At 40.9% G+C, this 26170-nt stretch overlaps 1 protein-coding gene across 7 annotated transcripts in view; it reads right to left on the minus strand.

The window, feature by feature from the left end:
- Window positions 1-8221: 8221 nt before the first annotated feature.
- DAZAP1 (DAZ associated protein 1) overlaps window positions 8222-26170 on the minus strand; it is a 36600-nt gene continuing 18651 nt past the window's right edge. The window contains exons 7-13 of one of the 7 annotated variants that reach the window (XM_075283596.1): window positions 22764-22846; window positions 20763-20916; window positions 18871-18900; window positions 18635-18766; window positions 18366-18542; window positions 17981-18042; window positions 9083-9216 (exon numbers count right to left, since the gene is read on the minus strand). In XM_075283596.1, coding sequence (XP_075139697.1) covers window positions 18005-18042; window positions 18366-18542; window positions 18635-18766; window positions 18871-18900; window positions 20763-20916; window positions 22764-22846 — 614 coding nt within the window. In that variant the 3' untranslated portion in view covers window positions 9083-9216; window positions 17981-18004. Of the gene's footprint in view, window positions 9217-17980; window positions 18043-18365; window positions 18543-18634; window positions 18779-18870; window positions 18901-20762; window positions 20917-22763; window positions 22847-26170 lie in introns of all 7 variants that reach the window. The other 6 variants (XM_075283589.1, XM_075283581.1, XM_075283573.1 and 3 more) reach the window with 6 other exon arrangements.

Raw genomic sequence — 26170 nt, forward strand, 5'->3', positions numbered from 1 at the left:
GTGCTTGATATACTCCGCTTGCAGCTGGTCTCCGAGCGGAAGTTTTAACCCCTTAGCTAAGTTAAATGTGCCCCCTGGGCACCCCCCGCGGCGAGATCGGGGGGTGTCCATAAGTATCTTCTGAAGCCTGGGGTCTGATCAGTGACCCCAGACTGCTAAGAGCCCCCAGTACCTGGTTGATACTGCCGGGTATTGAGGAAGCCAGCCGATGCGTCTGTATCTACCAAGTCTATAGCATAGAGCCAGCGATCCCCTCTGATTGCTGGTTGTAGTGTCCTTATAGGACAAATAAAAAATGTAAATAAAAAGTTAAAAAATAAAGTGTGTAAAAAATTTTTTTTTTATATCGTTATAAAACCCCCCAAATTCCCTTTTCTTATATAAAATTAATGATATATATAAATAAATAAAAACAATACATATTTGGTATCAACGCGTCCATCACAACCTGTACAATAAAACTGAAACAATATTTAACCTACACGGTGAATACCAGAAAAAAAAAACGTAAAAACCGGCAAAAGTAATGTTTTTTCCGCCATCTCCCCTTATAAAATATGCTATAAAAAGCGATCAAAAAGTTACATGTACCCCAAAACAGTACCAATACAAAGCACAGGTTGTCCCACAAAAAATAAGTCATCAACCAATTCTGTCAACCGAAAAATAAAAATGTTACGCCTCTCAGAAGTCGGTGATGCAAAAGTAATTGATTTATGTCCCCAAATGGATTTTTTTGTTCTGCAAAACTTGTAACACATAAAAAACAATATAAATGAGGTATCGCCGTAATCGCACCGACCCGCAGAATAAAGGTCACTGTTACTTATACTATACGCCTTGCAGCAATTTTTTTTAAAGGCAAAACAAAATACCAGAATTGATAGGGATTTTTTTTTAATCCACCAAGAAAAACTTAATAAAAGTTAGTCAATATGTTAAAAACACCCAAAAATGTTATAACAAAATACATCTCATACCACAAACATCAAGCCCTCATGCGGCCACATCACCAGAAAAAAAAAAAAAAATTATAGCTTGTACAATGTGAAGACAACCCCCCCCCCCCCCAGATCATAAGAACACAACTGGCTGCGGCAAGAAGGGAATGTATAAGCTGTGCGAGCGAATATTTGGGTACAAACCAGATTTAGAGCTTATGACGGAAAATAAACCAGAACTGCCCCCCAGAGTGACCCCCCTCAAACATAGTAGCTACTGGGGATACAGTAGGGAATTTGGTGTTCCCAATGTAGTCCGCACAGCTTACATATCTACTATTCACCATCCGCTGTGCAATCACGTTTAGGATACTATTGTCCGATACACCCACTAATAAGTTCTTTGAGGGGTGCAGTTTTCAAAATGGTGTAATTCTCTAAGGGATTCCACTTTACTGGTACTTTAGAGGCTCTGCAGACATAACATGGGCAACCAGATACCAAACATCTGAATCTGCGATCCAAAAAACATAATAGCGCTCCTTCCCTTCTGTGCCCAAACAGAAGGGAATAAATATTAAAATCTCTAAATCACTTGTACAAGTTAAAGCATCTCAAAGTTATTACCGCATTAAGTGACACATGTCAGATTTGAAAAATGAGGCCTGGTCATCTAGGTACTTTTAGGCTTGGTCTTGAAGAGGTTAATAGACAGTTACATAAACATAAAAACCACTGTTACTTACTTCTCCGGGTCCCAGACAGGCTTCGGGCCTACTGACACTTATTTCTAGGAAGGGTTTTGCCACCCAGTTGTTGTCTGTCGCCTAGGACAGTTCAGGAAAGTAGGCAGGGACAGTTGCTGGGTCGAATTTAGAGCTTACTGTCTCTGTCTTTCCTTTCTTCCAGCAGCAGCACTTGGGAATTGCACAACTAGCAATTCCCTTACACCTGCTAGATTGACCCCAACCATCTTCATGAACTTGTGAATCCTGAGATTAAACCAGGTCACACTTTGTATAAGTGTGCAGCAGATAATAACTCTAGGAAAGATGCACTACCCCATGTGGTTTCAATGGGTACAAGTAACAATTGTCAGTACAATATTCTTGTATGCCATGGTTATGCAAAAATGGAGCATGTTGGTGGAATCCACTGATTCTATATAAGCAGATTGTGGGGGAGTAGGCTCAGTAGCAGCAGCAGACCCAGACAGTCGCAAAAATCGGGTTCAAACAGGTTTTGTCCTATATGTTTATTTTGCAAAAACTGGCAGAAAATAAGCAAGCCTTAAAGGGATATTCCCACGTCGCATACTCACCAGTCTTCGTTGCTGTAAAATCTTGTCTTCCTGCTTTGTTGCGTCATTGGTGGGCGGGGTTACATATGCAAATCCAGCGGCGAGATGCCGCTGGCCCTGCGTGCACGCTCATAGATGGTGAGACCAGTCTAGCCTTCACAATGCGAATACAGACCCGGCATCCGCCTCTCTATTACAGCTGTTGGAGTGCCTGCAACATCGCTATGCTCCTGCCCTGCATGAAGCCAGCAGCGGCAGGAGTGATGCTGTTATTCCGCTCCTCCGAATTCAGCGCACTGTTGGCTTTGTTGCGGTATATACCGCCAACAACATGTTTTGTCGGTATTCTATGTGCTCCTACTCTCACTCGCGCATGACTATAAACTACGTTTCTTGCATAAATGGGAAGAGGACCTTGGACTTTTCTATCTCCCAAAGCAGTAGAATCCTAGAATTCACCCATAAATCCTTCATTGCTCGCAATGGAGATGCGGGTCTGCTAAGAATACCCTGCTCCACATCTTCTGGTCATGTCCCATTTTGCAGTCCTACTGGGATGAAGTATACCAGATACTAATAAGAGTCTTCCAAATCACTATACCAAACTTATCTGCCGTTTTTATGCTACACATTTCAGATTTCATCCTAAGAGCATTCATTAAAGGGGTTGACCAAGATAAACTGACAATTGAGCCTGGAACTAAACTCCCTCCCCCACCTAACTTCTAATTTTTTAACCCCTTAAGGACCAGGCCATTTTTTGGTTTCGCATTTTCGTTTTTCCCTCCTCACATTTCAAGAGCCATAACTTTTTCATTTTTCAGTTCACAGAGTCACATGATGGCTTATTGTTTGCGGGACAAATTGTACTTTGTAATGGCACCATTCAATATGCTGTGCAATGTACTGGGAAGCTGGAAAAAAATCCAGAATGAGGTGCAATTGGAGAAAAAATGCATTTGCGCCATTTTCTTATGGGTTTAATTTTTACAGCGTTCACTGTTTGGTACAAATGACATGTTACCTGTGTTCTACGTGTCAGTACGAACGCGGTGATACCAAATTTATATAGTATTTGAAATGTTTTGATACTTTTAAAAAAAAATGATAAACTTTGCAAAATAGAAAAAAAATTTTGTGTCATCATGTTCTAACACCTGTAACTTTTTCATATTTCCATGTATGGAGCTGGTTGTGGTGTCTTTTTATGCGGGATAAGATGACGTTTCTATTGATACCATTTGGGGAAAGATCTGATGGTTTGATCACTTTTTATTCAATTTTTTATAAGAGGCAAAGTGTTGAAAAAAACGCTTTTTGGCGGTTTTTATTTTTTTTGCCGCTACGTTGTTCGCAGTACGGAATAAATGTTTTAATATTCTAATAGTTCGGGCATTTTGGAGCGTGGGGATACCTAATATGTTTATGTTTAATGTTCTTTAATTACTTTTATAGCTAATCTAGGGAAAGGGGGGTGATTTGAACTTTTATATTTTTTTTATTTTTTTAATACTTTTAAAAACTTTTTTTTTTCTTCTGTTACATTTATGATCAGACCCCTTAGGTACCTTGAAACCTAGGGGGTCTGATCGCCCATACTATTCACTGCAATACTACAGTACTGCAGTGAATAGCAGAATCCCAGCACTTCTATTAGACGATGCCTCTGGCATCGTCTAATAGATCTAGTGCAGAGACAAGCCTGGAAGCCTTCAATAGGCTTCCGGCTGTCATAGCAACCGATCACCGCCCTCATGTGACGTTCAGGAGGGCGGCGATCGGGAAAACATGGCGGCGCCCATGCCGCCTGCGCTGTTTACACGCTGCGGTCGCGTTTGACCGCAGTGTGTAAAGGGTTAACAGCAGCGATCGGCTCGGGCACCGACCGCTGCTGTTATTGGCAGGTCCTGGCTGTATGATACAGCCGGCATCTGCCGTGTATGGAGCGAGCTCAGCGTGTGAGCTCGCTCCATACATCCCCATGCGACCCATGACGTACAGTTACGTCAAGGGTCGCTAAGGGGTTAAATTTTCAAGGCTAGCTTAGCGAGACTGAGGGTGGGAGGGGCTAGGCTTATGGAGACAGAAGGTTTTGTAATAGAGTGAGAGAAGAGGAAGGGGGGCTGAGAGGGAGTTAGTGCAGCAGCTACACAGGAAGTCTGCACAGCAGGAAGCTACAGCAAATAAACAAGCACAGAGGATGCAGCAGCAACCAGAGACACTCAGAAATCACTGCAAACAAAAGCCTCCCATTGATTTCAATGTTTTATGTGTGTTAAACGGAAGCCATTGTAGTCAATGGGATTCTGTTTTGCAGCGCTGATTCTTACGCGAGTTATCGTGTCAGAATCAATGCTGTGTTACTCCGTGTGGATGTCCGCTAAAAACAGCCTGTAAGAAAGAGGCACAGTTGTTCTCAAATTCCACCTCAATTTTTTCCCAGTTGGATTCTTTGGTGTATTTGGCTGTGTTCAAACTATTTACACTGTGTGCAGAATTATTAGGCAAGTTGTATTTGTGAGGATTCTTTTTATTATTGTTCAACAACTATGTTCTCAATCAACCTAAAAGACCCAAATATCAAAGCTTAATATTTTTGGAAACTGGAGTGGTTTTTTTTTTGTTTTTTTTTTAGATTTGGCTATCTTAGGAGGATATCTGTTTGTGCAGGTAACTATTACTGTGCAGAATTATTAGGCAACTTAATAAAAACCAAATCTATCCCCATTCTCACTTGTTCATTTTCACCAGGTAAACCTATATAACAAGGCAAAATTAAGAAATAAAAATTTCTGACATTCAAAAACAAAAAAAATCAGTGACCAATATAGCCACCTTTCTTTACGATGACACTCGTCAGCCTTCCATCCATAGATTCTGTCAGTTGCTTGATCTGTTTACGATCACCATTGCGTGCAGCAGGCACAACAGCCCCACCCCCCCCAGACACTGCTTCGAGAGACTGTTTTCCCTCGCTGTAGATCTCACATTTTATGAGGGACCACAGGTTCTCTAATGGTGTTCAGATCAGGTGAACAAGGGGGCCATGTCATTATTTTTTCTTCTATTAGACCTTTACTGACCAGCCATGCTATGGAGTATTTGGATGCATGTGAAGGAATATTGTCCTGCATGAAAATCATGTTTTGCTTGAATGATACCGACTTCTTCCTGTACCACTGTTTGACGTTGTCTTTCAGAAACTGGCAGTAGGTTTGGGAGTTGAGCTTCACTCCATCCTCAACCCGAAAAGGTGCCACACGTTCATCTTTGATGATACCAGCCCATACCGGTACCCCACCTCCACCTTGCTGGCGTCTGAGTGGAGCTTTCTGCCCTTCACTGATCCAGCCTCGGGCCAATACATAGTCACTCTCTTTTCATCAGTCCATAAAACCTTAGAAAAATCAGGCTTAAGATATTTCTTGGCCCAGTCTTGACATTTTATCTTATGTTTCTTGTTCATCCTTCCTTACCTTGGCCATGTACCTCAGTATTGCACATCTTGTGCTTTTTGATACTCCAGTAACGTTGCAGCTCTGAAATATGGCAAAACTGGTGGCAAATGGCATCTTCACGCTTGATTTTCCTCAATTCATGGGCAGTTATTTTGCGCTTTTTTTTTTTTTATCAGCACGCTTCCTGTGACCCTGTTGGCTATTTGCCATGAAACGCTTGGTTGTTCGGTGATCACGCTCCAAAAGTTTTGTAATTTCAAGACTGCTGCATCAAATCTCTCTTCTGATCCATTTTGTCAAAAGAAAGGAAGTTGCCTAATTAAGCACACCTTGTCATTAGACCACACCCCTCCTCATTACAGAGATGCAAATCACCCGAATTACATAATTGATAGCTGGCTGTATAAAAAGGATGTGATCAACTCATTTGCCTAATAATTCTGCACACTGTATTTATTGTGGCCTTCATTCTGTATTATGGCAGGCAACACAGACACCAAGTTTACTTAAATGGTCACTAAGCTTTCCAATAGAATTATCTTATTTCATAAAGCGTGTGATTCTGGATCAAATCGTATTACACTTTTATGCTACAAATGTTATTGCCTTCTGCCTACCCCCCTCCCTGCCACTAGGTATCTCCCTCCTTACTAATTTGCTGCTCATCCCCTTTTATTAGGGAAAGTCTCTTTAGAATCCAGAGGGCTCAATATTGAACAAGAGTGGGTGGAGCATTTCACAGCCTGGCTCCTCTCAGAAAGCTCTGCATGTTAACACACAGAGCTGCTCTTTGATCATTTCCTCTACCCTGCTCAGAGAGGAGTCTGCAGCGTATCACAGCAAGAACTCTACAGAAATTAATGTACGGAGAGTGTCTGCAAATGGCAGACTAGCTGCTTGTTTATTCAATGGGATTCAATCATTAAAATGAATTTTTTTTTTCTCCCCAACACGTAGGAATTGTTACTCTTCTCCAACCTTTAGAAGTCTTCTCTGCACCCCTGTTCCATAAATATCCCGGTTTTGTTTGGTATGCTATTGAGAGCACTGAGAGACCGCCCCCAGTGCTGCAAGAAAACGGTCCAGCTATTGCCGCCTCCTTCCTCTGGAACGCACTCTCCGTGACGTCTTCTTCTGGCTTTAAATGGCACGCGAAATTGGCTCTGCCATCGGGCAGAGCCAGCTGCGCGTGCCTGTGGACATTTTCTTGTGACCGCTTACACAGTACGCTCGTGTGTAAAGTCAGAAGAAGCCATCGGAAGAATACATCGCTGAGTGCGTTCCAGAGGAAGAAGAGGTCGTCACAGGAGAGTTTTCTCGCAGCACTGGGGATGCTGAGAGAAAACTCATTGGGATATCTACAGAATGGCAGCACGGAGAAGACTTCTAAAGGCAGGATAAGAATAGCCTTTCTTAAGGTTATTCCTACAAGTTAGGGAGAAAAAAAAAATCTAATTTAATGATTGAATCCCTTTTTAACGTTTATGGTCAATGAAACCATGAAATTTTTCTTTTTGGCAGGAGATCTCTCTCTCTATTAGGTATGTTTTTAGCTGCAGAGAATTTACAGATTTCTGTGCACAGAGTGATTTATACAGGTTTTATACGTTCTGTTTGCCTGGCGTTTGGCTGCACTTCCCTCATCTCCAGTGTTCCTGAATGATGCCTTTTGGCGTTATCTCTGCAACAGATACACCAAGTTACAAGCAGAAAACACCATTTGATTCAGGTAATCCCAACCATTGCCTGCTAGGTTCAGCACAGGTATGTACCGTTATTGGATTGGATAAAATGTATAGTCCTTAGTGGTGATAAAGACCAAGAAGAATAAATTTGAACCTTTATTTTAAAATGTGTAAAAGAAATGCATAATTTTTTTTCCCTTCAATATTTAAAATGTTTGGTTAGAAAGGCTATGGTATATAAATGCAATTGTGGCAAGGCTTTCCCTGTACCCCGCCTGTAGTCCCAAAGTGGACAATGGAAGGGATCAGTTATGCATTACTACATGGTCATAACTGGCCACTTTATGTTCTCTGTAGCACAACAAACCACCTGAAAGACTGACCAATGCATGGTGGGTGGGTGTGAGAAGGCTCTGCCTAGATCCCACTGGAATCCACATAACGCAAACCTGTGTGCTGGTTATGAAGTCTGAAACAAGTACTGGCTTCTCGATGTTCTATAATGTATACTCAATCATCATAAAATTGTGAAGGTAATGAATCCACTTTATCAGTCCAACACTAAGTAAATAAATCAAGGACAGTTGCAAGCAGTGAAATGCTTAGCACAACCAAGTGAAAGCAAGATTCAGGCAAGAAAAACCTAGGGACAAAAATATTTGAAATCAATTTAACCTTCCCTAGTGGTGAAAATAAAGAGTATATCTACTAGGAGAGATTGCAGTTAATAGGCACATCATATTATACTGATCCATCTTGTGGAATAAACCAAATACAAGTAGTGAATGCCTATTGCCAAGGCTGTAAAACCACACACAAACAAAAAAACACCACAAATTATAATCCAAAAGGATTTTTTGTTTATTCAAACCAGGAGGTATTCACCAGTTAGTGCAAAATGCACTGCAAACCTTCAGCCTGAGGAATTTACATTGAGAGATGGCTCCATTACCCCGAAATATCACCAAAAAGGAAGCGACAGGCACGGGGCATATATCAAGTCTTTACATTGGTGACTTTGGAGCAGGTGGCTGTTCCCTGCACTCTGCCTCATGTCAAGTAACAAAATTAAGAACTACACTCAGTAGGAACTTATAGGGTAACTCGGAGATGCTGACTTATTGCACTCAACAACCCACAACCCCCAAAATAAAATAAACTTAAGGAAAATATATTCAGAAGCAAGGAGTTAAAATTTGTCTGAACTCCAGTGTCACCGGAAACCCTGCAATTAAATTAAAAAATAAACCTGCATACATAGTAGAAAATTTTCTTTTAAAAAATTCACAATCTTTAAATGTATATACTTTATATCTTTAAACATAAAAGTTTACAATTTTAATGGTAAAACAAAGGCTCAGAAAAAATATTTCCCCCCCAAAAAAAAAGGAAAACAAAATGAACCAATAAACCTGAAGAGTTCTGTTAAAGCTGCAGATGTTTTCAAAACCCTGTTTGGAACCAGTGACTCATTGGCTTTATTTGTGCTGATGGGTCAAAAAAACGATGTAAAAACTTTAGTCCAAACACCCACAGCTTCTCCTTCAAAACGTACAACCTCCCAAAGTCTCTAGCAGGATGTGTCTTCACCAGGTGATTGTCACAAGTTCAGAGGTGGATGTATCCTCTAGTCTCCTCTGTGCATACGTCTCCCTGATGTTAACGTCTGTAAGGGTGGAATTGCACATTGTGATTCTGCCCTCGTCCCACGCCACTTCCCCCAGCGGCCGGGCCTGCCGATGCTGGTGCAGTGGGTCCTGTCGTATAAGATGGGGGCTGTTGGCTGAGGTCCGAGAAACTCTGTCCAAACCCGCTCATGTCCTGTCCATATCCTACAATAAAATAAAATTAAGTTACATACAATCAGTATACATTTAGCATGACTGGAATTTTTGCATTTTTCAATACAGGCTCTTCAATGGATTTAGAATTATGAGAGAGTGAAGCATCTACACATATTCGGAAAATATTTTTGTGAAATACATTTTTTGTAAGTTATTAAAGCTTCCAAATAAATATTCAATTATTTACAAAAAAAAAATAAGGACCAGAACAGCCAACACATATAAGGTTTCCTTGAGGCTAAGGCCCCACGCATCGCGGTTCTTCCTGTAGCGCTTTAACGTTTGCAGAGTTTTCCTCCACGGACTGTTTCAATTATATCTATGGGGAAACCGTAGATATAGATATAATTGACATGCTGTGATTTCCAAAACCATGCTGGTTTTGGAAATGGTGGCGTGTCCATGCTGCAGTTTTGTTTTTGTTTACTACAAAAAGGGCATGGGATTCACAAGAAACCTATCCACTTTGCAGTTACTGTAAAACATCACAATGGTTTCCACCGTGGGCAAATCGCAGCATTTGTGACCTGTGGGGCCCCACCCTTAAGGACAACTAATCATAAAACCACAATCCTGAAACGGAACAAATAGAAACCTGACTACGGCTGAAGCCCCACGGTGCAGAAATGCAGATTTTGTTGCGTTTTTTTGAGCCAAACTCAGGAGTGGATTGAGCAGAAGGGAGAAGTGTAAGAACTTCCTATATATTCTGTTCCCTCTGTAACCATTTTTGGCTTTGGCTCAAAATACCGCAACAAAATCTGCAACAAAAGCTGCTGCGTTTCCGCAATGTGGGGCTGCAGCCATAATGGGTGATATTTATCAAGACTAGCTTATCAAGATCTGAACTGTAACTTGCAGCCCAGCCTACTCCCACTAAGACATACCCCACCTTTCAGAAAAGCTTTGTGCGGGACACAGAACAGATATATGTTTAAAATAAATAAATAAATGCCTATATATACTACTATACATACATATCACATCAAAGCGATCGTTTTTACAACCAAGTGCGGCATCGATAAGAGTTCTCACACAGTAATTTTAAATAAGAATGAATGTATATGTTATTCTGATTGACAGAAAAAAATAATCAGAAACGGATGTTCTAGATTTGTCGGTGCACACTCAAAAACGGGACACACATGGAACAGATGCACAACTGTTGAAAGCTAGTTGAATCGTCTTTTTTCACCGCAGATGAAAGAGTCCTGGTTATGTGAATACAGCTAGTAATGTACCATTTGTGGGCACGCCCTGACACTTCAACCTGCCATGTTATGCACTAGATCTATTCCAATGAAGGTCTAACGATCAAAACGTCAATACTGATTGATCTAGTTTGCCTTTCAAAACTATTATTTTGCATTGCGTCAATGGCGTATGTTCTATTGTAAATTAAATCACTATATTCCTTCAATACTACTTTTGTGTGCAGCAAGATTTATCTTCCTATGATTACATGGGTCGGAGGACCCCTTCTTTGCTAGCACCTCAAATTTCTTATGAGTGTGCGGTACCACTGATCTCTCTATCTTAGTCTGAAGTGTCAGTCTGCTAAACTGCATCAGATTTTCCAAAGTGTCTGTAGCCATTTGAAACCCCGGTGTACTTTTACACTACACTGATTAGTCTAACTTTACACCACTTATTAGTTGTCTTAGTGTGACAATTTTGGCAAAAAACTTTGAAATATTGACAATTTATTGCTCACCGTTTAACATCTAAAGCCACACCCCCACGCTGTACAGAGCACACAAACTGTCACACAGTGACTAAAACATAGAAAATTAGGTAAAGCACGTACAACAGATTTTTGGCACAAACTTTCCCAACGTTTACACTTAATATTAATCTATTCCAGCTAACATTTTAGCCATAAAGTCTGCTTTCTGTTAATTGCATAAAGTCTTGCATATTCCTAATACATGTAAGATTTAGTATACCTTCAAAGGTCTAACAATCTGTTCATAGTTTTGTACACGCCGAATATGTACAAATCACCAGATAAAATTCAGGCTTTTGCCACAAGGGTGAGCATTACGCTACATATTGCTGCAGCGCTGAGATCCGCGCATAACCTGTAAGCCGTGAACTTAGACAACCCCCTTTTATTACATTGACATTTTAAAATCAATGGGGTCTTTAGGGCAGACCTATAATACAAATTTGGAATATAGTATAAAAACAAACAGCTATTTGCAGTGACCCAACGTGTCTGTATTTACATTATGAAAGCTGTGGATTGTCGTACTGACACACACGTGACCGATTAAACCAATAACTGGCTTTAGCACAGGATCTTGCCCCTTAACCCCCAGGATGCCATGATCACTATTTATCACAGCATCCAGGGAATTAATCTGCTGGAGTCTGAGTATCTTCCAACTCCTGCGGCTGGTTCTGAGCCTAGGCTTTATAACATGGCATTACAGTGCTGAATGTTAACACTCAGTGCAACGTAATACTACAGCGCAGAGGCGGAAGGGGCTAAACGTGTGTGTGTGAAGGAAATCTGGAGTTTCAGTTTACTAAAATCATCATCTATAGCAATATATATTTGTTTTAGGCCTAGTTACACAACTGTTTAAAGGGATTATATGGAAAGAATAAAGTTTTCATTGCACTTGATAAACATTCTTACTGATGTAGATCAGGGTTCCCAATTATTATACTTGCAGGGGGCAGCAAGGTGCCCGAAGTCCCTGTAGTCTGTAAAAGCAACCGTAGTAGTGTAGAGCCGATGATATAACAGAGAACCGAAGCAGCAGAAAATACAAAGAAGAGAAGATTTGGTCATGTGACAGCTGGGAAAGCAGGGGGAATGAGAATTTCCCTTACTCTATATGAGCAAGAATGATTATCTAGTGTAGAGAGTGTACTTTGAAAACTTTACTATCCCCACACAAGTCCTTTAAAAATGAACATGAACTTTTAGTAGCTTTAAACATTTCACTTGGCAAGTGTAATAAGCTTTTTTATTGAATATCAGTAAGCAAAAAGACCAAAATGAACATTTACATAGGCAGCGTGGTCAGATAGTACAAGTCAATTCAAAAGGGTTGTACAGTTATGGACACTTATCCCCTTATCCACAGGACAGAGTCTGATCGCTGGCGACCCGAAAATTCCTTCTAAAGCCTCCCTTGTGAATGGGTTGCTAGTGTGACGGGTGTGCCATTCAATGCTATGGTTCTTCAGGGACTGTAATACAATAAGTGTCCATAATGGCACAACCACTTAAAAGGGTGTAACATCTTCTTGCAACAACATATAAATTATCTTACCAATGAGAACAAAGTACATAGCAATTAATATATGTGTCTTGAGAATTATAGGTCACAACTTGAGACAACCTGCAGGGTAGTACTATACTTGGTCAGCTAGTGGTATCAGGGCACACACCACTCTTAGGGTGCATGCACACTACGTAACGCCGGCGTGTATGAGAGCCGTACACGCCGGCGTTACAGCAGGGCTGCCGGACACTTCCCATTCATTTCTATGGGAGCCGCCATAGAAATGAATGGAAAAAGCAGTCCATTCATTTCTATGGGGAGCGCTCGCATGCCGGCTCCCATAGAAATGAATGGGAAGTGTCCGGCAGCCCTGCTGTAACGCCGGCGTGTACGGCTCTCATACACGCCGGCGTTACGTAGTGTGCATGCACCCTTAGGGTGTTGCCCTAACCAACCAAAATGGGTTGCCAGATGTAAATACACAGTCATTACATTGTAAGAGGAGCATATAGCCCTGATTAAGCAAGGGACAGTTGTGGTTCAAGTGTAGTGCGAAGTTAGTTATGTAGAGTAGTGCAAAATTAAAGTAATAGATAGTGTGTAGAGCCAAGAAACAATCCCCATACTTCTTCCTCCATCTTAGCAGGGCAACCTTTGTGTTTATAAACCAAATCTTCATAGGGAATAATTTGATTGACCTGAAGTTTCCACATCCGCAATGTATTGAGTAATATGTTAGTACCATCTAAGAGCAATGCACCTAAGTACAAGAAACAGACTTTTGCAAAGAGAAAAAAAACCAAACAAAAAACCCCAACTCTCATAGGGAAGGCCTGTGGGCCTCTCTGGGCACTGGGATGGAGATCAGTCTGGACAAAATTCAGTTGCCCTAGTCCACAATTGGGCGATTGGGGGGGGGGGGGGGGCAGGTCCAAGACACGAGATAAATCTGCTTCAAGGGCGTGACTACTAGTACACACAGTGATCTGCACCTGCCCAATTTTATGGAGCTGGATTGGGGTCAAATATGTTTAATGTATGATATTAACTGTATTAATCAGTTTTTAATTGATAGACACCCCTTAAAGCAATACTTTATCAGTTTGTCAAGTAGCTCTTTCCATCAATCCAGCAGAGGAAAGTGGGTAACCTTTTTCTGTATGAGGCAAGTACAATATAAAGTCATTTAATAGGAATGCGTGCATATACGTGCATATTTTGTATTGCAAACCTCAAGGGCAAAAAACATTTAATACCCAGCTCTATTCAAACAATAGCATCTTGCAATTCTAGTCCATCTGTCACGTGTCCTATTTTAATAAATATATACATAAATACATCTGGCAGGAGGCTGTAAAAACGGCAATGTGCAACCTTGCAGTGTTAAGAGTCGTCTCATTTCTTCCACAATTTTCAAAAAAACAAAAACAAAAAAACACATATGTAAGGCATAATGAATCTGGGCCATTGTGTTTAAAGAGAAACTTACACCACCTTTGTCAAGTCCAGCTCTTTGAACTGTTTCATAGGTCATGCTCCACTGATTCCACCACAGTTGTTTTTTTCTTCTCTAGCCCCCACCATTCCTAAGCAATAAGTGCTGTTAGTTTTGGTGCCTATTTAGGCGGTCATCAGATGGGCGGAGTCAGGCAAGAGCTATTCTGAGCTCTGATACCGCCCACCACTGATTGGAGCTCTGAATCACACACTTGATGGACGGAGCCTAAGTAGAATAGCTAATGAACAGCGGTGTCTATTGACAGATGCTAAGAACTGGAGTTGATGGATGAGGTAAAAGTTTTAAAGAAATCAACACTTTGCTGAGGATATATCTGACAATTTGTAATAGATTTTTATATCTATAGAACTATTATCTATAAAACATTCAAAAAATAGCCAGATAAAGAACATCATCTTTGACAAACAGGAATAAAATTAAAAATAAAATAAAGGGAAGTTTTATTTTCCAGTAGTATTGGCTTGTCAAATACCTAAAAATACTACCTTTTGAATCGAAGTGAATCATCCTTTGATGTTGTTACTTATGTTTCAGTTCTCATAAAGGTCTCATATGTGCATAAAATCCCTGCAGCTCTGAGTGTAGACTTACAGTGTACGTTTGCATGGTAACCCTATTAGAGGTATTCTTCTGGGGGAGAAATGCTACTGGCATCTGCATGTTGTATGCAGTGATTTTTGTTCTGTGCAATTTAATATGGAATAAGATATATTTTTCTCTCTGTCTATCTAATCTCTATCACACACATACACACTGAGCAGTATTTACAACAATATGCATTCCGCAAAACCAAAGCTGTTGTAGCTAACTGGAAACAATTTGTTATGGACACCTGTTATTTCAGCATAGTCCTTTGCAATGTTTTCAATGTCATTAGTCAAACAACTCAGAGGGCGTTCACACTTGCGCCCGTGAGCACTGTGTCATTCCACGAGGTTTACGCCCTAAGCCCCAGAGAAACTGGACAGCTTCCCGGTGGTCAGTTTTAAAACCCAATCACTTGAATGAATTTTAAAAGTAAACTGCCGGTGTCTGTATGCAGCCTTTCCACGGGGAAAATTTATTTATTTTTGGCCTGACACAAAGTCCTGCATGTCAGACTGTGTCCGGCCCAAAAAAACGATTTTCCAGTGGAGAGGCTGCATATGGAAACCAGCAGCTTGCTTTTAAAATCCATTCAAATGAATGGGTTATAAAACTGACCGCTGGGGAAGCCGTCCCCTGTCCAGTTTCTCTGGGGCTTAGGATGGAAACCTGGCAGAATGACACAGGGCACAATTGTGAACTCCTCCTCAACTGTGCTACTGTCCCAACTGAGGAACTTTCCAAAAAGAAAACATCTTTCTTACTAAATTGCTGAAAGATCGACAGATTGGAATTTGGGCTTACAACTATAAAAATGTAATATCTGACAATACTATGCTCATATGTGCCAGATGGAGTGCAGCTTTTTGGCAAGAATCCAGACATGAAATCTGCAATTAAAGTGCAGTGCAATGTAAATGCTTTTTGAGGCCGAGGACCCACACTGCGGAAACACTTTATTGTTGGAGGTTTTGCTGCATTTGGTAGCCATTCTTGACTTCAGCTTGAACAAAGGAATGGGAAATATATAGAGAAGTACCCATATTTTTTTTTACCTTCTGCTCAATCCATCTCTGCTTTGGCTCGAAAAACCACAACAAAAATAGGTTGCGTTTCCGCAACGTGGGGACTCAGTCGTAGGAGGCTTTCCCTCAGGGCAGTGCCTCTGAGGGAAACCAGTGCCTTTCAAATGTGGACGTCCTGGGTGGCAATCCATGCTTTGTCATCATTTTCTTTTTAATTGTGTGTATGGAATTAAAAAAACAAAACACATTTTTCAGACTATACGACACACCAATGTTTTAGGGAGAGGAAAATAGGGAAAAAATTTGAAGCAAAAAGTGGTAAAATATTTAATATATGGAAGTTGTCATTTTGTTACAGCTTCAAGGACCCATTGACAGGTGATCCTGCAGCTGTACGGGGCATTTTTTTTTTTTTTCAGGGTCAAGTGTACTTTTTAGTTGGACAATTTTGGGGAAGTGTTAATTTCCTAGATCACTTTTTATTCAAATCAGAGGTGAAACAGCACTGGAGGGTGCGCTACTGCACACGTGCGTTATTTCAATAGAAACCGCCGATGATGGAGGCGTTGAACAAGCAGGAGGAGGACGGCTTGGAGGCAGCAGTGGGCGTCCAGAAGCTATAACGCTAAGGCCCCCTTGGCTTATACTAGAGTCAGTCTATGATCAGGTGCAGTATCAATGTATAGAATCTCACATAAGGGTGCATTCACACTACGGATACGCTGACTGATTCTGAACGTTAAAACACGGTCAGAATCAGCGCATATAAAGCAGTTCCATTCATTTCTATGGTAGCCGGCATACGAGCGCTCCCCATTGAAATGAATGGGCTGATTTTTTCTCTACGAGGGCTCCCATTGAAGTGAATGGGAAGCGCTCGCGTGTACGGCCTCGCCGTGTGAAGGGGCTCAGCGCTCGGCTCATTCCGAGCCGTACATGCGAGCGCTTCCCATTCACTTCAATGGGAGCGCTTGTAGAGAAAAAAAAAGCAGCCCATTCATTTCAATGGGGAGCGCTCGTATGCCGGCTCCTATTGAAATTAATGGGATCTGCTTTATACGCGCTGATTCTGACCGTGTTTTAATGTTCATAAATGCATTTTTAAATAGGCATATATTCCAATAGCCTTTATAAAAGCTATTCTAGGCTTACCCCTGTGCTCCGGGCACTGCATCATCCTCACCTGAAGAATGCCTGCGGCTCCTTCCTTCTACGCCTCATCCTTTGAAAAGATGATGATGGCCGGTGGCCATCTCTCCTTTTCTTCTTGAATGAACATACAGCGCATGCGCAATATTTTGATCTTGACAACGTCACTTGCTGTTATGCAGTGAAGAGGATTAGTAGGAGGGACCTTTTTTCAAAGGAGAGGGGAGTAGAAGAAACAAGCAGGAGGCATTCTTCAGGTGATGACAATGCAGTGCTTGGAGCACAGAGAGGTAATGCCCCCCGAGCTTGATTTGCATAGCAAGAATTACAATTTACGGTAATTCAAAAACAGCTGCAAAGAAATAAGAAAAAAGGTATGCCTAAAATAACCTGTCTAAAGGCTATTGGAATATACGTAGTGTATATGCAGTTTCAAGCTTCCTTCAGGATATAGAGGTTTATGAACTGAATTCAAAGGGCCACATAAGTCTTTTTTTTTTTTTTTTTTTTTTAGCACATTATAGAGATTTGATGCAGCCATCCTCTGAAGCTCCACTTAGTGGTGGAAGAAGGAAGTTGTACAGAGCTGGAATGAGACTGTAATGTGTCAGAATAATTTGTATTATAAAAAGGCCAGAGTGGTCAGTCCCAAGTAGTTCACAGTAGCCAAACTAAAGTTAACACGACATCTGAGCAGAACACACTAAATACATAAATCTATAACTTGTTTGCTTCCCAGCTATTACAAGTAACCTTGAACTTAAATTTAGAAATGCCAAAAAGCAACGCTGTAAACTAAGACTACTAGGGAGAGGGTGCATAATTGACACTGTATCTGGAGTTGCATATGGACAACGTAAAAACACCACTTGTGAATATTTTAGTTGCTAGTGGTAAATCACAAACCACAAGTTCACAACTTCTTTTTTTTTTTTGCAACCAAAAAAGTGGCGCAGATTCTTGAATTTACAGCTATGTTTTACATTTATTTATGTTTGTGATCTTAATATATTTTTGGTGCTGGATTTGCGTTTTTTTCATGTTTTACATTTATTCAAGAAGTGCTGGGTTAAAAAATCCCCCACACACTACAGATTTCCAAATATATCAAAAGGACAAGACAAGTGGAAGGCTATAATCTGATCTGTTAACGGGTAGGCTATTTTCCATGCATGTGCATCCAACAGGCCTCCAAAACTGATATGGAGGATCTAACTCTACCTACCATTTCTTACCTTTTTATGTCCTTCACAGTGAGCTCAAATCCACTCGGACAATTTCACAAAGCAGGCATTTCCTGGAAAGAGTGATTTCTTCAGGCTTTTTAAGTGGGAGGGTTAAGGCATGCACTACTACCCCAACCTGACTTCCCACCCAGCCAAGCAATTGGCCTTTTGTGCATGGCAGGGTCAGACATGGAGAGGTCCATTTTGAAGTAATAAGACTGGATGGGGCATGGGAGTGCAGGGTTCATACGAAGATGAAAGGAAATTACTAATAGTTTGTAGAGGCATTGAATGCTCCAGTTGATGGGTCATTGGGACATATTGCAAGAGACTCAAACCCACCCAGCCACCCTCAAATGACATATAGGAGGGACAAAACTTGGACACCACTTACCAAACTGGCTAAAAGCAAAGTCTTGCTGACCACCAGGGGGTTTAGTGAGATCCTGAGCTGACTGCCCTGGTGGAGGAGGGAACGCCAGTGGCGCTGCTCCGGGAGTACCAGGTGGTGGTGGAACTCCTGATGGGACGAACTGATCAGGAGGGGGAGGGGGTGGGCCATAGCCATAGCCTGCAATAACACATCAAAAATATATAGGGATATCTGGGGATTAATTCTATTAAAGATTTTGTTAAATACGTCTAAATAAAACTATAGCTTACCAAATGGAGGTGGTGTTGCATATCCTGGTGGAAAGCCTTGTGCAGGAAATCCTCCTTGTGGTGCTGACACAAGGAAGGGGAAAGGCGGAGGTGGAGGAGCAGCACCCCGGCCTGCAGGAGGCCCATACCCGCCTGTGGAGAAGACTGCATTAGGAAGAACCAAAAGGTAGGAGAGATTGAAGTGAACTGCCCCTGAGTGATAGAGTAGCTACAAAGACATATGGCCAGTTACTTACCAATTGTCTGCCCAGCTGGCATCCACATACCTAAGGGGAAATAGTTTAGAAATATAAATTAGGTCAAGAAATAATCATTGATACATAATCTCAATGAAAGCAGTTGCAGAAATAAAGAAAAAAAAAAGGGATATTACAGATTATGGTTTATAGGGTACTTTGACACTGATCAGCTCAAAATGGCTTTCCATATGCTGTCACGTCACTCAAATCACCCGGACAAGAAATTGTTTCAGGATGGTTTATGCATTTAAACAAACAACCAAAACACACCTAGTAAATACTTAGCGCACTATACTACACTGGAGAATTGGCCTGAGCCAGAGGCACATCAAACCACTGGTCTATCAGCACATGCTGGTATCTGGATAGTGTTTCGCTTTACAAAGTGCACCAGTCTTAAGATGAACTAAGTTTATCACATTGGCTGATGTAAGATGTCTCAACTGCATACTCCAAAGTAGCAATCACTTAAATGTTAATAAAATAAGTTGCCATATAGTATAATGGTTCTTGCATTTGAGCACCCCACATGTAAAATAAGAACCTCCACGATGCCATAGCAGCCCCCACACAGTATAATGTCACCGAGTGGCCCCTATATTTTTAAAATTCCACACATATAGGGAATTTCTTCCAAAATCAGTTCCACATTTTTCTGAGGTTCAGCTGAACATTACATTTTGTCATACACAAACTACAATTATAGTCTAACTGTGGCACATGCCCCCGGGGACAGTTGGGACATATCCCTTGGGAACCACTTGTCTAGTTTGTATGGTGGTTGTCATGCATAGAAGGGGGAAGGAGGGGGGGGGGGGAATTTATATATTTAAAGGGATTCTACCACTAAAACGCTAATTTTTCTGCTTATAATATGTTGAAATAGCCTTTAGAAAGGCTATTCGTCTCTTACCTTTAGATGTGGTCTCCGCCGCGCCGTTCCTTAGAAATACCGTTTTGTTTTTATCGGTATGCTAATGAGTTCTCCGCAGCAATGAGGGCAGGCCCAGCACTCAAACGGCGATGGGGGCGTCCCCATTGCTGCCTGAGACCCTCCCTCCAGCGACGTCTTCTTCTTCACCTGCATCCTCCCCTTCTATGTTGTCTTCCTTCTACGTCAGCTCTGACGCCTGCGCAGTCTTGCCTTGCGGCCTTGAAAATATGGCCGCCGGCCGGCATACGCAGTTGGCTGTACCAGTGTCTCGCTGGCAGAACCGACTGCGCAGGTGTCAGAGCTGACGAAGAAGGAAGACGATAGAGAAGGGGAGGATGCAGGTGAAGAAGAAGGCATCGCTGAAGGGAGGGTCTCGGGCAGCAATGGGGACACCCCCATCGCCGTTTGAGCGCTGGGGCTCGCCCTCATTACTGCGGAGAACTCACTAGCATACCGGTAAAAAACTGTATTTCTAAGGAACGGCACGGCGGAGACCACGTCTAAAGGTAAGAGATGAATAGCCTTTCTAAAGGATATTCCGACGTCTAAAGCAGAAAAAAAACTGCGTTTTAGTGGTAGAATCCCTTTATAAAAAAAAAAATAAAAAAAAAATGCCTTGTTGTATAACCCCTTTAGCAGTTCTCTTTCTTATGCATTTGGGATAACGAATGGATATCAACAAACTAATAAATATCTCACCACTAACTTTACACCACTTATTTGCAATCTTAGTATAAGCTAAAAAAATGTGTCAAAATGTTGTGGCACAATGTTGCATAGTAAACCATGCCGCTTTAGCACACCCCCTTATCAGACAAGGTCTAATAGTCTAGAAAAATTACACCAGAATTCTGGCGCACAACAAATGTCCTCCATGGCTTGAGTAGCTTTTCACACTTTGTTTGGCCAATCCTTTCTGTGTACATCATTGCAACATAACAGTATATAGTCTCACCTTGTGGGCTGTAGCTTTGTGGCCATGTGGCAGGAGCCTGTCCTGTCCATCCATTGGCTGCACTCTGCATTCCTCTACTTCCCCATTGATTAGAACCAGCAGGTCCAGGAGTTTGGCTTTTACTATCGCGAGGCTCAGCACGTTTCACTTCCACCTAAACAAAGACAGAAACTGGTCAGAAAATAGCTCAGTGGTTAATGCCCACGCCCCACCCACTACACCCAAAATTAGACTTATAAGTAAGCTTAGCAATCTAATACTTAACTTTAAATTATATAAAGGACTCTATATGGGTGTCGGAAAAACTTGACACATACAGTATAAAGCATTAATGTATATATTTCTTACTCTGAGTGGAAATCTAGGGGTTTCTTAATACAGCTCTAAAAAAGCAAGAAAGCAACGCTCTCCTCCGGACTCTCGGGCCATTCACCAGAGTGGTGCAATTCGTGAGAACAGTAGTCTGGGTCCCCTCACTTCAGACAATCTCATGGGGCTGGGACGCGGCTAGGGAGGCTGCTGATTGGCTGCTTCAAAAATAGCTAATGGAAGATAAAGACTTACCTTCCCCAGGCTAACGCTTTAAGAATCTCAATTTAATTAACTCGCAAATAATGTCAGAGGGAATGGATGTGGTAAGAGAATCTTACACTATATCTAACAAAAAAGTAAACAAAACATGCAAGTAATACAAAATGGACAATTTGGTCAATAAGAAGCATAATTCTTCATACTGTGTTGTTAAGTTACATCACACTAGCCTTGTGTGCTTACTGGAGCTGTGTATTTCTTGGAAACCTTTTCAAGTTAGATTAAATGTGTAGGACGTCTTCCTGTGTTTTATTATATTTATTTATTTTAACTACAATTCACACGCAACTAAAGCTTACTACAGACATGCTACAAGTATGGACTATTTCAATGTATGAGAGACACCATCATAAAAAGTAATCAGAAGTGTAGGGTGTACTACATTTCATCTTGTATACGCTCCCTTGTACTAGACAACTATATACAAGGGAACAAAATCGCTGGAGATAAAATCAGCCCTAAACTGTTTAATGGCCTCCGGTGTTCAGACTGCTTAGGATAGACTACATAAAGACCAAAAGAAGGAACAAGGCTGGAAAGTTTCCTTCTCATTTCTTGATCTAGTCAGTGATTGACTACTTTCCACCACGACTGCAGTGACAAGACAGTCTGAACACTACAGAATTATTTTTAAAGCCAGATTTATTGGTGATAGTACAATTGCACAAGGTGTTTCTTCTATAAAGCCATGCTCAATTTTGACGATGGTGCCCCTCCATAAAATGTATTTCCTGCTATTTAATAAACTTCCAGCCTGATGTGGTGTCCAGGGCTAAAGCATCTGCCACTACAGAAATGGTCAACTCACCCATATATGCAGTCATCTTTCTTACACTGAATATTCTAGCTAACAACTACATGATAAATAATTACTGGCACCCTTGATGTTAGCAATGGAACTAGAAATCCTCCAAGACATGACAACACAGTATGAACAGATCACTTTACGGCAGAATGGTTAAACTACTGAGAACATGGTTTTGGTACCAAAGATTCACAGTAAGTGACCCAGTAATGAAACAGTAACAGCAGCCAGTCCTTCATGACGTCTTTCAATTTCTGAACAGACATTATTAAAGAAATAAATCCATTTATTCAATTCCCACCCCGTAATAAATTTTACACACCCATGACATCAGAAGAAGTGGCATGAAACCAAACCTTAGGCAGCAGAGATGTCCTTGAGGGCAGAGTGTAACTTAGGGGCAAGAGGATTACGACAACCAGCAACTGAATTTAACAAAACATCCCTTTACACTTTGTTCTTATAAGATATATTCCCACCCACTCTTCACAACCAAACTCTATTGCCACCTTCCCCCAATACAAAATCTGTTAGTCACCAAGGACATTGACTGCTACCCAAGACTTGGCTTAGTCTTAAGGTAAAATAAAACTACAACTACACACTTTTTTGCCCATGATGTCGTGAAAATGCATGTTGACAGCCTGGTCCACTGATTGTTCGTCCTCGAAAGTTATAAATCCAAAACCTAGCCAACGACGAAGAGTGAATCAAGGTAGCAGGGTGTTGTGACACAAAACAGGATGATGAACAGTATTAGGAGCAAAAACCAAGACCTCAGCAGCAGGATCAGGCTTTATCAACGGCAGCAGTACCAACGCAGCCATCTGGCATGCAGACAAGTGGGAGAAACACAGGAGCAAATACTGTACATATTCTAAGCACAGGAAAAACTAATGAATAAATTATCAAGGAAATAAGGTCAAGACTGGACAAGTGTTAAAATAGGAGTAAAAAAAAAAAAAAAAAAGGCTTTTGATGGTGTGCAATTTGTTTTTTCAGGTACAGTTTATGCGACCAACTTTCTACACAACATTGAAAGCATCAAACTGTACTGAAAAGGAGTCGTGCTGTGAAGTTGCTTGCAATCCTGCTGCTTCCGTCTTGGTGGCATTTTGCTTTGCAGCTAGTGCTGACAGCAGCCAGATATTTTTCTAAAGCGTTAAACAGAGATACAAAATCTATAACAGCTAAGGACTACCAAAGCTTTTCCAACACTGTTGGAAAAGCCTAGAGTCTAAACTGGAGAGAAAGCTATATGAATACACAAAGATACAGGCCAAGTTGAGATCCAACAGGACAATTCCTGCCATCAGCAGTAAGAGCAAGAAACACTTTATAATATTAAGGAATTAAAGGTTTACATTTCCCAAACTCCTGAAAGTGAAGTGTGAACGAAGCATCAGTAGATGGAGGAAAAAAAATAAAAATAAAAAATTTGCCACCATCAGTAGTTCATTCCACGTTTGCTATCAATCTGGCACTGGCATCTCTCATCAAGAATAGAAAAAAACAGGTCAGTCGGCCAAACCCAGTGATTTTGATAAGTTAGGCCCATACCCATTCTAACATATATGGCCAGCATACATCCAGTTTCCCTTAAAAGTAAAATGTATTTCTGCCATAATAGTACGATCATATGAACACTTCTCCTGCTACTTACAGGATAAGGAATGAGTGTTTGATTTCTGGGAGTCCCATATACCAGAACACACTGGACCAAGGGTTGCCAATTTTACAATAATTCCAAAAAGGGGGCACCCCCACTAAATAGGATAAAACGTAACCTTTATTTATAATATTTTTTAAAAAATTAAAATACCCCAACACAGTATTCGACCCCTATAATTCTTGCAAAGGGCATATGTGTAAGTGTGTCTATCCACTCTACAGATTGAATAAGAGTGAATTAAATTTCTCCCAAACTCACAGGGTGTGTTTCTAACAAATGCTTCACACGTCTCCCTGTGACTGAGATTACACTTGCTGCACACTATATACTATATACCTCTCATCCAGCAAACCAGAGGACAGTCTATAGAGTGTTAACACTGATTACAATGTGTCGTTTGTATTAACCCCACAATACTATTTGAAGCTGTACACTGGTGAATAAGGATTTGAGTGTGATAGCTGCAGCTTGATATTGAATAAACAAGACTTCCCTATTGTCTGTAGATATTTACAACGTGGAGCAAATCCCATTAACACACAAACACAGCCCACAATCTAGCAGTTCATTTAAACTGATAGGTAGTCACTAGTCTGTGATCCCTAATCTCAGGCTGAAGCTAAAGCTCATTGATAACCCAGAGCCTCAGTGTTCACTGCTGACTTTTGTTCAGCATCACAGCAAGTTTTTCACACCTATAGTGTGTCTAATCTACATTGTCTCAAATAATGTCCCATATACCACCCATTTCCACTAATCTACATTGTCTCAAATAATGTCCCATATACCACCCATTTCCACTAATCTACATTGTCTCAAATAATGTCCCATATACCACCCATTTCCACTAACATCCCACTTAACTTTATAAGGCAGTCTCGACAGTCCCAGAGATTTGAATGAAGTAACACTGGACAAATCACAGCTGCACTGAAAAGAGGAGACATGCAACCCCAGTCTCATGACCTGTGATATCCCCAGAGATCACACACTTTTACCCTATTCTGTAGGTCTGTGGGACACTCTTTAAACTGAGTGTCACCAGAACCCAGCCCCGCCAATAGATACATTCAGGTGACTAACCTGTGTTTTCCCTTTGTGAAACAGTGCCTCCACTGCTGATTTATCACTCGTTTTGTCAATACATAAATGAACTCTTTGAAGCCATGACAGTGTTGCCGTTGATCCAAAGAGGTAAGAGACAATACTCCTCATTGCACCAAAGAGCTCTTTTGAATATTGCCAAAAACTGTGATCTCCCACAATGGAGGGACCGATTCACAAGGGAAAAACTGTTTGATTCATAGAAGCCAAACCTTTTTGGAGAGTCTGCTCGATATGCTGGATTCTGGTAACAGATGTCTTTTAGCATCTTCAGGAACTCTAACCTACATGAAAGTAAAAGATAGTCTTGATGGCACTCTTACTTGTAGGTGACAAAGGGATTTCAAGGATTTAAAAACACACGCTGCTACTGCTACTTTTGCAAGTGCATGGGACCATTAACACTAAACTACAATATGTATTAAGCTTATTAAGTCTAAGGATAATTCACATGACTGCTAGCTTGCCCACTGTGAAAGTATGCAAGATGAGGTTCTGTCTAAAAGTTACAGGATCAAACAACTAAAGTTTACTAGACTGCACACAGAGCTTACTAAACATCTAAAAAAAAAATAAAATAAAATACTGACACTTCGTTTACACACAAATATATAGCACCCACAGCTTATCAAACTAAATTGGCCTGTACCTGAGTGATAGAGCTTAAACACCTAGAGAAAAGAAAGCTAGAGAGATAACATTAATCACAGTCAAACAACAAAACAACTTAACAATACTTTACTGTAACTTAAAATGGATAGATATGGAAAAAAAAAATACCTTAGCTTAAAATGGAAAGGAACACTACATATATATACATAAATATATATGCCTTAATGGTGAGATGAATAGAATGACATTCAGATGGCAAACAATTTTGACAGTATGTATGAAGCAGGCAATGGATGTTCTGTGGCCAGCACCAGCACGTGACCTGGGCTTTGGAGAGGAACACTGAATTGGACAACAGGACATAATGCATCTGGCACACAATACAGAACACCCAGGATTCTGATTGGTGCACTGGCATTTTTATTTTATTTTTTAAAGGAGGACCATACATGTGTACAAAGGAAAAGTAAGGATGGTAGTTTGAAAAAAAATACAGTTCATGTAAAGTGAAACATGTCAGATGTCAGACACAAACGTCACAGCTTGCAAATGACTCAACATGCAGCACAATAAAGTAGGCTGCTGATTTTTTTTATTTTATTTCATTTTTTTTTTTTTGAGGTG

The sequence above is a fragment of the Leptodactylus fuscus genome, chromosome 1 (assembly GCF_031893055.1).
Source record: "Leptodactylus fuscus isolate aLepFus1 chromosome 1, aLepFus1.hap2, whole genome shotgun sequence".
In the NCBI taxonomy this organism is placed as follows: domain Eukaryota; kingdom Metazoa; phylum Chordata; class Amphibia; order Anura; family Leptodactylidae; genus Leptodactylus; species Leptodactylus fuscus.